The sequence below is a fragment of the Plectropomus leopardus genome, chromosome 1, assembly GCF_026936395.1.
Source record: "Plectropomus leopardus strain MGB_pleo_1.0 chromosome 1, ASM2693639v1, whole genome shotgun sequence".
Classification (NCBI taxonomy): domain Eukaryota; kingdom Metazoa; phylum Chordata; class Actinopteri; order Perciformes; family Serranidae; genus Plectropomus; species Plectropomus leopardus.
The window spans coordinates 31663017-31676261 of record NC_142176.1 but is presented as its reverse complement, the minus strand read 5'-3'; the positions used below and the strand labels follow the sequence as shown (position 1 = coordinate 31676261).

General features: G+C 39.6%; 1 protein-coding gene across 3 annotated transcripts in view; it reads right to left on the bottom strand.

Moving 5' to 3' along the window:
- The window catches only part of hcn4 (hyperpolarization activated cyclic nucleotide-gated potassium channel 4), a 90572-nt gene that overhangs the window by 34443 nt on the left and 42884 nt on the right, over nucleotides 1-13245 (bottom strand). For all 3 annotated transcript variants that reach the window (XM_088080075.1, XM_088080081.1, XM_042515660.2), the window contains 2 exons: nucleotides 10940-11101; nucleotides 6841-7059 (listed from right to left, as the gene is read on the bottom strand). In XM_088080075.1, the coding sequence (XP_087936201.1) occupies nucleotides 6841-7059; nucleotides 10940-11101 (381 nt within the window). The remainder of the gene's footprint in view (nucleotides 1-6840; nucleotides 7060-10939; nucleotides 11102-13245) is intronic.

Here is a 13245-nt window from a genome sequence, read left to right as displayed (position 1 = left end):
CATATCCACTGCAGAGGGCCATAGTGACAGATAAGCAGTGGCTTACAAAGAGCTGGAGTGGCAGGCAAACCCTGCATGCACAGCCACATGTGCAGCCATCTTGTGCCCCCAATGTGTTGAGATGTAATTCTTTTTGTGTAATAGTGGTTCTCAACATGCCTGAGACAAGAAGGAGGAATCCTTGAGGGAATTTGGCAGATGCTTAACTCATTCCAGCTCTCAGTGTTCTAGACTGGTGCTTGCTGGGTAATAACCCCTTTATTACCCGGCACGACTGCTTGCTGGGTAATAAAGGGGTTCAATGCAGGGATAAGAGACCCCAATTATTGACCTTTTAACTGGGGTATTACAATACTAAATGAGTCATATTTTACTAGGAGATATCAAATGCCTAAAAAAACTGCAGAATAATCAAGAAATGCCAAACAATACATGGTTTCAGATTGAATGAGGGGTTAAAAAAGAAACCAATGGGGCAACCTCTAGCTCAACTGGTAGAGTGTGTGCCCCATACAGGCTGAGTCCTTGCAGCGGCCGGGGTTTGATTCTAAGCTACGATCCCTTGCTGGGTGTCATCCCCCCTCTCGCTTTACCCCCTTCCCTGTCATTCTCAAGCTGTCCTCTATCAAAAGGCAAAAGACCGAAAGATTTTTTTTTTTAAAAAAAAAAGGATTTTGCTGCTGTTTATTATCTGTTTATTGTAAACTGAATATTTTAGGATGTGTCACTGTTATTTGGACAAAACGAGCAATGTAAAGATGCCATCTTGGGATACTGGAACCCCTTTTTCCCATTTGATAGATTAATAATTGATCTTTTAATGTGAAATATAATTGACGGAATCAACAATCAAAAATAACATGTAATTTTTACAAAGTCACCTGTTGTTGTCCCATAGAATTATAAATAATGTAATCCATGTAAGCGCTCATTTTTTTTTTTACAACTGTACTCAACTCAACTAGCAGGGTGTACAGACAACTGCATACTCGGGCTGGGAATTACGAGAGGCCCTACGATATGATATTATCACAAAACTCAAGTCACCGTTCAATTTTATTATTTCAAATGTTTTGCAATATCAGTATTTCAATCAGAAAAAAGCAAATATATAACAGTTTATTACTTTTTTCAACTGCAAATTATGTATACAAAGGAAAACTTTGTCAACATCTGTTTCATGTATAAGATGAAGTTTTCAGTCTATTTATCTCACTTTAGTCATTTTTATCACAGACAATTGTATGTATGAAAAAGCAAGTGTTTTTATTACTTTAGAGGGCTACAAAATGTTAAATTTCTATTTTCAATATAAAAAATGTATTCAGTGAAAAAGTTATTACAATGATGCAATGTTGCAACATTTTGCAAAACTATGCTTTATCAATTATTTCCCGACCCCTAATAAATACTGTGTTGTGTATCACTATTTAAAAATGTTAATAAAACCCAGTACTTCGGTTATGCTGTTGTTATATAGGCTAGAGGAAAACTATGTGAATATGAGAGTTAAGGAATCACTCTTATATACTAATTGTCCATTATGCATAGGTCTACCAGTACAGCAAACATTTTGGGCTTCACAGCAATCTGGCTTTAACGTGTATCTATACATGTTAAATAATTGTTGCTAGAAAAAGGCTAGGTGTTCTTTTCCTTAAAAAGAGAACTAGCTGAAATTGAATGAGTACATTGATTGTAAGTAACAAAACATTTACAAGCCTACTCAATTTAAAAGAAAAACATCCACCACAGAGAGGCCTATGAAAAGCTTCCCCCATGTCCAGCTACGGCCAGTCTCTTTTCGATTCAGATCTAATATGGACCCAGGCTAACACATGCTGTCAGGTACATCTGCAACAAATTGAGTTGCAAACAGGTAGAAAATGCACACGCTTTCATATTCTGCACCCACAGGCTCTGTTTACACACAGCAAAAGACTGGCATCAGGCATATATTTTTAGCAAAGTGAAAATGAATCTAATGAAACCGTTTTTCATCTCTGTGGGAGCTCACTTCAACCCCTAGTGTTTAGTGTGACTGTTGGGGCTCGCTACTTTGTGTCACAGTTAACAGGCTGCCTGATTCCTATTTAAGAGCTCATTTAAGTCTACTTGCTAGCTTCTGACAGCCCGGGCATTTATCACATGGTGCCACATTGTAATAAAATTCTATTCAGAAAAGATTATACCCAGGCTTTCTGATGATAATTTTCACCATCTTCGAGGGCAGAGCTTTTTTTTCTCCCTCTTTTTCTATTTCCCATCTGTAGCCTTCTGAGATTCCCTCATACACTGATTTCCTTTTTCATAGTCCCCCAGAGGGATTTATCTCATTTGTTTCCCATCTAAATGTAGCCGTTACCTGGACATCACCTCTGCATGCCAACTGGACTGATGGCCTCACATACAGCCATGAGTATGTGAGCTCCATGCTCTACTATTTACAGCCCATTTACAGTGGACGAATGCAGAGTCAGTGTCACATCAAAAACAGCATGGGTCACTTTAACGTGACGATCGCTAACTACACAGTAGCCATTAACTATCCTCTGTGATAGCAGGGTGTGAATTTGTGTTTTTGTGCATTGGCTGTTTACATTCTCTGGTCAAATGCCATACGCAATGTAACTGTAATAAAACTCCATATTAGCTAATGTTTGTTTTTATTTCAACATTTGAATTTTGTAATTACTGTGTAATAAGCACTACTATCAAATCACACACCAGTGATTGTCTTCATTTCAGATAAGTAAGTCACAATTCATGGTACTTCTCAGACTGGTGGTGTATGCAAATGATACAGTTGTGTTGTGTTCCTGACAGCCTCTTTGGAATATCAACATGGGCATATTTGGCTTGCGAACACAAAAACTCCAAACTGCAAAATACAGAGATCCACTTCAGCTTGCCAACATAAAAGAGACTGGTGGCTTCTCCAACGTTTACTAATGAGTCAAAATGTCTAATTCTTCATATTTCACAGTCTGTAATCTGCAACATCAGCTATGCATGTGTTGAGTCAGCACGGCAAATTAAGTATTAAAAGTGCCTCTTAACACTGTGATGTTCAGAAACCAACAAAGGCGGTGGGCTGAGATGAAAAATGCATTCTATGGCAGAGCTGTGGGTAAACATGCTTTTGATAGCTGAAAGTTATTTTTTTTCCCCCATTTTCATGACACACTAGAAACATGAACAACCTCTTTGTGCAATCCTGCTTCATTTAATGTGTTACAAATATACACAGGTTTTGATGAGAATTAAAGCTTCCAAGTGTCCTTGTACTTCACGCACCCACTCTGAGACTGCATTTGTGAGTTCAATAGCACTCATAAAAGTGCCCCAACAGGAGGGCACAGATTAATAAAAACCACACATACCATTATTAAAAGTACCTTACATGCATTATCCAGTTATCTAAAGAGAGACCTTTTTTCATTGCACAGTGTTTGTATTTCATATTTCAAAGCAGTGGGCTTGTTCATTTTATTTGATTTGTTTTGAAATGCAGAGTGCCTTGATACACTATTTATTTTTACCAAATGTGTGTCATATCGCTCTTTGTGTTATAGAATAAAGAATTACACCCATTAAATGCTGCTGTGGATTTGCATTACTTTTGTTATCATCAAGTATTGTATAATTACCTACTACCATCCTTACAATATGCATGGTTTATTACAGATCATTTACCAGTAAGCTCACATTCAAAATACAAATGCCCATCCAACAAATCTTAGCCAGCTTGCTTTACAAAAACACAGTGATTAAGGTGATTATACACTAAAGAAAACATACCATATAATATTATATTATATAGTACAGTTATAATATTATAATTTCTGTCAATATATCCCCCACTATATCACTGCACCTTACTTAGACATATAAGACAGCATAGAATCAGTAGTCTAACGGACAGGTTTGTATAATAACTTGTATGATGTATTCGTGGTGTCTCAGATTTCTCTCCAGACAGAGTCCCAGCAGACAGGAACAGCTGTCCCTGTCATGACGGCCATCTGAAAAAAGCCACCTGCCTTCTCAAAACTCTGGGGATTGACCAATGGATTGTCCACTTCTTGAGTGCGTGGATTATGGTATTACAGAAATGCAGAGCGAAATCTCCAGGAAGCAGATCCCATTGTGACACGACTGATGTGAGGGCCAATGACAAAAAGCATTATGTCTTTGAAGGAACTTACCCTGATAAGCTGTGAGGAGGAGTGGGTATAGTACAGTGAAGTAGAAATGACTACTATCTGGCTCCCACAGCCAGATGAGCACGTAGTGACAGTGCACCCAGAGAGCACCTTATCACCGAGGCATGTGGAAAGATAAATGAGAGAATCTGCACTCTTAAAATTTAATTGCAGTCTGCAGTAATAACCTTTCTGCAGGCAGGCACCGTGGGAAGCTGTGGGAGCACAGGGGAGCCTTTTTAGTTGGCTGGGGGATTCTTAAGGCGCCTTAGGGGGTGATCCCAGAAACGGCAGCAAATGGCTTTGGTACCACATGCTGACTGGTGCTGAGACAGGCCAGCTGTTCAGTCTACTTGGCAGCAAGGCATCTCTAAAGCAGAGCAGCAGACGAGTGGAGGGTGCTGAGCGGGGAGACAGCTTGCTCCCTTTTCATTAAACAGCTACTCAGATCAGCAGCATTAGTCATGTAACTTCTTGCATGTGTTACTTTTTGGATTTTTCACCTTTTTAGCTGGTGAGAATCTGGTGGAGTCTCTTTGTTTCTCAGCCCAAGATTAGTGAGGTGTTAATTTATCCAGTGCTCTTTTTCTCCTTTTGAAGATGTAACACACACCCATTACGTCAGCTAATCTGTGCCTCTGCTCGTCTGCCTGCCTGGTTCTTTTTTTCTGCCCTCTTTCGCTCCCACTGTCTCATTTTCATTTGGATGGGGTCTCTGGAGCCACTGCCTCCATTCCCCGGAGGTCATCCTCTCCCATCTCTTCCTCACCACAGACAGTGGGCCATGTGGCAGCCTCGCCGCTCAGCTCATTATCGCCCACGCTGGGCCCACAGAGGGCATGGTACGGTGGAACACAACTCGGCCTTCACAGCCAGCTGTCAGGGCTTTCCTTTCCCTGAGCTGAGGAGGTTGAGGTTCTTACCTCTATTTGGACTATACCCCCACAAAAAATCAGCTTATGGTAAAAAGTCAGCTTGCAGGAGCTGAGGAGATGTGGACACTCAGTATGCCCTGATATCTAATGCTTTCTGTACTTGATGATGTCCAAAGAAAATCATGTATTTCTTACATTAAAGCCCAGATGAAACGGTATTTAGAGAGTATCTAGTTTTTGTATCGTGATGTATTTCTTGGTAAAACAGGACAGGCAGGCAGGATACAACAATAAAAGGAATTTGATTTGATAGTTGAGAAGTGGGCATGTCAAAACAGACAGAGAGGCCCCCACAGTGTTCACCGATAGAATAGCTGCATTCCTTGAAAACAATTTGGAGTCGTCGCTTTCCTCAAAGTGAATAAATTCTAGCCAGCTGACGTGGCTAGAACCTCAGTATTTTTAGGAAGCGTAACACAAAGTTAGAGGTGGTGACCACCCAAAGACACTTTGACGTACCATGCTATTTCTAGCAAGCTAACCAATGAATCTTAGTTCTGTGTGGCTTAGGGTTAAAAAGGTTCTGATTGACTGATGGGTGGATGTCATGATGGTATTGGTTAAAATTGGTTGTCACTATTCGGAGCCAGAAACCACAGAGGAAAGTTTCAATCTTATGATGTCATCAAGTATGAGTCTAGAGCTGCTCCATAGACAATGAATTGGAGATTGATTTTGACCCACAGGATATTTGTTTTTCTATTATACTTAAACTTTATTCTATTGTAGTGCCCTCAGTTCTTAAGCAGAAAATACCTATATACTCAGAACATTACCCTGGGTGCTCCCAGTGACATTTGTACCACTTTTCCTAATTCATTGTCAGACTTTTTCAGACAAATTTTAGTTTTTCAGTTTGGGTAAGGTTGTTTATGTTAACTAATATTTTGGCCTGTCTCAGACCATAGTTGTATGAATTTTGAAAATGGACCTCATTCCGCTTTAAGTGTTAAGTGTTTAAGTGGGATGTCATGCCAGTAAAAAGACACTGTACTGCATGAGGTGAAAGGAAATAAAGGGGCAACCCTTGGCATCCAACTGCTGCAATTTGTATTAAATTAACTTTAAGTCAAAACCAAGATGTGAACATAGAGACATGATACTAATATTTTCAGATTAAGTGTGACTTAAACTCCTCCAGAACTTGCCTGGGAATCATCACATTTTAAGTTTTCTTCAGTATCAAAGGAATCCAGTGATAGCTGTCTGTGCATCCATGGATACACTGCAAACAGGAAGTGCTAATAGCACATTTGGCATACTTTCAGTGGTGCCAATCTGCCAAAATGAAAACAACTTTAGGCTCAAATTATAGGCCGCATTTTACTAACTAAAGCTACATGACAATAATATACTTATCTTTTACATCTCTCAAAGCATTACAGGAACTGTAATGTTTAATGTTATTTCATCTGCGTTTTTTGACATTGGAGTTGCAGTTGTCTCAATTTAGTTTTTTAGGAGGAGTCTTTGAAAACCTTTGATTGTTTGACATCTCTGATGATTGTTTTCCTTTTTTGAAAGAGTTATGATGGAACTGCAACAACTAGGTATCAGCGTGGCTCCACAAGCATCAAGGAATGTAATAAAAAAACAAAAACTTAAACTGAGGACAAGCCAGCATCCTGCTTTACCACCACTCCTCTCTTCAAAATAAATCTAGACAACACAGCTGTCACCATCACTTCATCTTGACTCACCTTCTCCTGGTACTGCCGCCGAGATGAGTCGAGGGATTGGATTAGTGCAGTGGCGTGGCCCACAAACATGGCGTAGCAGGTAGCGCCCACAATCATGCTGAGAATGGTCAGCCACACGTCTGTCATGCCCACCGGGGGATACATGCCATACCCGATACACAGCATGTGGCTCATCGCTTTAAAAAGTGCGTAGGAGTACTGCTGTCCCCATGTGTCGTTCTGGATGAAACAGAGGAGATGGGTTGAGTTAGGGTGAGTACACTGGAACACTTTCTCTCTCTCTCTCTCTCTCATAAGGGTGATGATGCCACATTTAAGGTCAATGAGTACCCTGACAGTTCACTCACATTCACGCAATTACTTGAGACAAAACTAACGGCAGAGGTCTACTTCAGGCTGCTTTGGTTCACTACAGAGCAGATGGCAAGGTAAAACATGCTTTTCAATATGCAAACATTTGGAGCAAGCAGACATTTGGGCAGGAGCCTAAAACAGAGCCCTGAGAATGGACAGATAGAGCATGAGACACTAGAGGCTTGCATGACAGAAAGTAGGTCAGCTATTTAGAAAAATGTGATTTCTCTGTGAGTTTTCTCATTTGTAGATAAATTGCCCCTTTTCCTTTAGATCCCGGTGGTAGTTCATGGCAAATCAATATCAACTCTCTCCTGGGGGTGACATGTCCAAATTGCTTTCAAACTCATTTCCACGGCGGAAAAAGCCGAGAGAGATAGCAATTTTATTAGTGCCCTCCTGAAAAGGTAAGGAGCGATGACCCAGCAAGATAATGGGACAGCTACTGTAAAAGAAGACAAAAAATGTCTCCTAATGATTCTAATCAGAGCCAAACCAAGCGTGACTGAGTCAATACAAACTCTTTGTCTAGTAGGTAATGTGAGCGAAACATGAGGAGCTTTCCATCAGCGAGGTGGCTGCCCTCGAGGCTTGAATTAATTCAGAGAGATATATTTGTTATTCTGTCACATTGAGAGCCATTCTTCTACGTAATGCAATTAATTAGACAGTGTTTACTGTGGGAAACAAAACAAACTCCATTTTGATGTTAATGAGAGGCTGCATCCCTCACGCGGGATTTTAAACTAAGTACATTAAGAGTGTTCCTCCTCACATGGCAGGGCCTCTGCACTTCCTAGATACAAGGAGGCTGTTTGTGGGTGCAGAATTAAGAGGAGGCAGTGGGTGCAAACTATGGAAGTTTTGGAAACACGACTCTGAGCTGTAACAACAGTAGAAAACACTTAATGTAATCAAACTGCATGAAATAATCTTGTGACAAGGCATTTAGCATGTGGGCCCATTTTCTAGAGACACTAAAATGGAGGTATTAAGACATTTAAGAAATGAAAGACTAGGGTTTTTAGGTTTTAATGGTAGTAAGCAAGGGTAAGAGTAAGCATTGTTATTAAGAACAATGCAAAATGCAAACAGGTAACAGGAATTTATTTATTTATTTATTCCCCCTTTCTTTGTTGTGGCTTTGTGTATCACATAGTATTATTTTTGCATTTACATTTACTTATGGTGCAAGTACCATATGTTTTGAATATTTGATATAATCATATCCTTGTTATCACTGCTGCAAAAAAAGACATCAAATCCAATCTTAATCTATGCATACTTTTCTGTACCTTAATGATGAGCCACAGCTAACAATATGTTGTCTGGCAGCTCAGCATTACGTAATGTAAAAGAATCCCCTTGCAAAAAGGCTTTATGCATATTGAACTAGTAGTAAAATGCATCTTTCATAGTGGTAAAGGGAAAAGAAATGAAAATTTTAAAAAAGGAAGAGAAAATGATTCATAGCTTGGATATCACCACACGCAGCAGAGGAGTTTGAGTGTATGTCTTTTAAAGTTGGTTAAACTGGTCAAAGAGGCTGCTGGTTTGTTCCCCAGTACTCCCACTATCCCTGAGCAGGACCGCCTCACCTGACTGTGTGCATCTCAGCACAGACAGGTACGGAAAATGAGCTAAAATTAGCCTGAGTGTGAAACATCTCAGGGGACAGTGGTTTGCAACATCTGTCGTTTCTTATGATTAAATATAACAAGTGAGCATGTCAGGGAAGCAGTGAGGCATGATGAACCAAATGCATCATACCTTGAGCGATGTAACTACTCATGTGACATCTGTTCTTGCACGGAGAGCTGAACATACAGCTGACTAGGAGCTGGTTTATGTTTTACTCAAAGTTGGCTTCCTTGAATTTTTTGTTTTGTTGTCACAGTTAACACAAAAAATGTTTATTCTGGGCTTTAAATGTGTTATCTTTCTGTCATCATTTTTCACCATGCTGTTAGAAAAAAACGATGTATAAATCCAGCTGTGAATGATATATAAACAAACAAATCTGTAAGATTCTTCAAATATAGATAGGAATAAAACGATATGGTTTGGTGTTCTGACTCAGAGTATGAGTATGAGTATGACAACTCAAAATGGCCCTTAAAAATGTGGATTGTAAAATTCAATATATTTTTTGACTAAAAATAAGACACTACAGTGAATAGGGTAAACATTTCAAATTGTATGTTTTTATATTCCAGAGATTATCTAATTAAATATGCACTCATTTGTATACATTTCCAGAACAGAAGCCTGAACAATGGATAAAGCCTGATTCTAAATTCTTTTTACATTTTGCTGACACATTTAAGTCGACAGTTTTTACCAAGATAATTTTGGATATCTCTTTTTATCACTCTATAAAATGGATAATATTGTCAAAAGTCATGCAAAAATCATTTCTTGCCATGTTGTTAGAAATAAAATGTCACATAAATCAGGCTGTGAATGATATATGAACAAACCCCTCTGTAACATCCTCCAGAATGTAGATATGAATGAAACCGGAAACCATGTTGCGTCTAAGTCCTAATGAAGTGGAGATTTCTGGCTAAGCGTATGAGAACAAAACGACCTTGAAAGATATGCATTGTAAAATTTCATACATTTAAAGATGAAACAAAACAAAACAATGAATAGGATATACATTTAACTGGTAGATATCACTGTTAAACCTCCCCAGTTGATTACTTGACTTTTTTTTTTGTATTCCAATTTTTTTCTGAAATATGTTTACATATGCAAATGATGCATTATCTCATTAAATATGCATATTTTACATTCATCTTCCAGAGAGAAATCTGTACTTAAATAAACACCTATATGTGTTTTTTGAACATGTTATGGAAGCAAAATATCCCAAGATCTCAATGTTGACCTGTTCTTAAAATGTTTCCACGAGGCAAGTCTCCTATAAATTGATAGAGGAAAAACTGCTGGGTTAAAAATGTTGCCAATAAACCTATACAATATGGACACCTTTCAGTTTGTCACTGAAATAACTTGCAGACCACACAAAAGCCCAAACATTACCCTTCTGACACTTCTGACCATTGACATGTAAATTGAAAACCCATCAGTTAGGGAACCGCTCCCCTCAGCTGCATTCCATAAGGGTTAAATAAATGTTGATTTATCGGTATGCTGTACTGAAGCGACAGCTGATGTCAGATCAATTGTGCTTCCTTTGGAGCTACGCTCTTTCATAACATGCTGATTTAACATGAGGGCAATCAGCTGCAGGTGATTCAGAGTCACACAACAGGTGTGACACAGTCAGCCTCCAAAAGAAAATAAAAGAGAACTCTATTATGAGTCAGGCTGAAACAGAGACTCTTCCATTTTAACAATACGGCAAAATTAAAGCACAGCATGAATGCTCCCTGGAAACTGTCAATATTCAGCCAATATTGAATGAATAAGGGCTGTCTGTCCTCCTTGGAAAATCGATGCTCCCTGCACAGCCTCAGTGACTCTCTCCTCTCACAATATGGGCAGATGTCGGGAGTACCAAATAAATAAAAGTAATCAGAAAATTGAATGAATGTGAGCAAACATAGCAGATAAATATATTTGATTTAGGGGCTTAAAATGACAGATATGCACAGAAGTCTTTCCCAGGATGCTATGGGGTTTTAGTACCATAATTACGGAAGCTCACAGATGAGATAGGACAGGGAATAATCTGATTCCAAGAGGCAGGAGGACTCAGTGCAGGAGAAGCACTTACCACCATCTTATTTTTGGACACCCAGCAGTCGGCAGGGAAGTCCTGCAGCATGGGCACCAGGAACTGCAGGCAGCCGTCCCAGTGACACAACAGCAGCATCATGCCGATCAGGTTGACTATCCTCACCATGGCGCTGGCAAGGTCATAGGTCATGTGGAAGATCTGAGGGATGGGAGAGGAAGGAACCAGGCAACGGGTTAGGGTAGGATGAATCATCACACTGATGGCTAAATCCCTGAAATCTCTCTAGATTACAAAACACACACACACACATCCTCAAAGGAGATTTTCCTCCTCCAGTTCACTGACTTCTGGGTCTGTTTTTTTTATCACGTCATGCACAGGGTTTGTGGTTTAGGAATTAGACAACGACAACTTAGCCGGTAGAAACCATTTTACATTGCACACAAATGAGCTGGTGGATGCAGATGTTGCTGTTCTGAGAAGAGTCCACTGGGAATGGTCAGTGGACTGGGACAAGCGCTTTATCTCCTCTGCTGTTGAATCGCTCTTATCATCAGCCACTCAGCCAAACACAATAATGGTACAAGTGTAGAGGTGGCTACGCTCCTGAGGTGAGAACATTCACAGGCTGGGTTTGTTAATCCTAATGATAAATATGCTCATAAGGCGCTCTAGGACTTCTGGGCTGGTGTAGATTTTAATGGCCTCAACCATTCAAAGCCTCTTAATCCCATTGAAGACCATGGTGTGGACTGCTAACGGCTCCACTCTCTATTAAAGTCCACTCAGTGCCTTTCAAGGGTTTGTGACTGAGAACCTATTTGTCACCTAAAATATAATCCTTTTTCCAAAAGCACTTGGCTTGTTTATTTTTATGTTTCCATCTGAATGCATACAAATATGAGTGCGCATCTGTGTTTTTTTTCTGTGTGCGTGTCAAGAAGAAGGCTGGCAGGGATCAGTGTGGTGTTTGACCGGGACAGTGTGGGTGCTGCTGCACCATCAAATCACATCAATTTAGTCCCGTCAACAGGCCAGCATGAAGCCAGAGGTATGCCCGGGAAAATGTGCCCGAGCGAGTAGGGGAGCCAGGCTCTCTCAGAGTGGATGGAGACATCCCCACTCACGCACTCTCTGTCTGTCCTCACAAAAACACACACACTCTGAAAGTCAATGTGTCTCTCTACCACTCTGTCCCTTTTCCTTCTTTCTTTGGGCTCTTGTTCAAAATGTTTAGCCTTGGGTGCTTTTTTATCACCTAAACTGAATCATTCGCTCAGTTGCACCTTTTCTTGCTCAACTCACCAAATCCATTAATTTTCTACACTTCTGTTCACAGCTGCATGGCAAATGTGAGCTATCTTTTTTTTTTTTTGAGCCAGACTTTTCTTTAGATGCATCGATAAGTAATGTTATATAATAAGCAATGTTGCATGATGCTGAATTTCCTGCTGGAGCTGTAATGGCATTCCTTAACATTAAAGTGTTAAATTCACTCTGTGGCGAATGAATAAATCATGAGGTACCCCTTCCCCATCTCCCACACTGAGCTACATATATTTTTCATTTGTGAAATCACATTTTCAGACAGGAAAGAGAAGATTTCTAAAACATAGGCTGCTTCCAAATCTGTAAAAACTTGCCAAACAAGATGTGAATTCCAGTGCCGCAATTTCTTTGACATGAAGAATTGACAAAGACATAAAGTATACAAGTGCACAGTGCATTGTTTACATTTTAAATTATTATTAATGAGTCATTTGAGATTCTGACGTAATTAACACTGCAATATTACAGTTACCCTCAGGTTCTCTGCAAGAGGAAGCTGCATTTTTTGTTGAAGGAGAACGAGCTGCCTCTTTATGCCTAGTTCTACACAGTATAAACAGGATATTTAGGTGAAATGGGGAAGAAGATATAAAATGTCAAATGTCCTAAACAGTTTGTTTCTTTCATATTTGTTTCATCTCCTGCTTGCTCTATCAAAGGACAACAATTAAAGGGGCATTCAAAACATCAAAATTAGCTTAGTTGTCACTGGGGATGATACAACAGCTGAATGACTTCTTCTGTGGCTCTAGAGGAGTCTGAGAAAGTATCTCTGATGATGTAATGGTGATGTCATCAGTGTTATCTCACCTTGTGCTTGAAGAGATTTTTAACAGAAAGTCTGTTTTACATACTGGACCCTTTAAGTTTGATAGATATGGGCATTTACTAGGCAGAGAGGGTAAAATGAAAGATTATCAAGTGGCATTGTGGGAAATGTAGGATCCAGTGTTTTTGGAGCATGTAAAAAAGTCAGAATATTTTGGCCCTGCTGCATCAATTTTGACCATTCT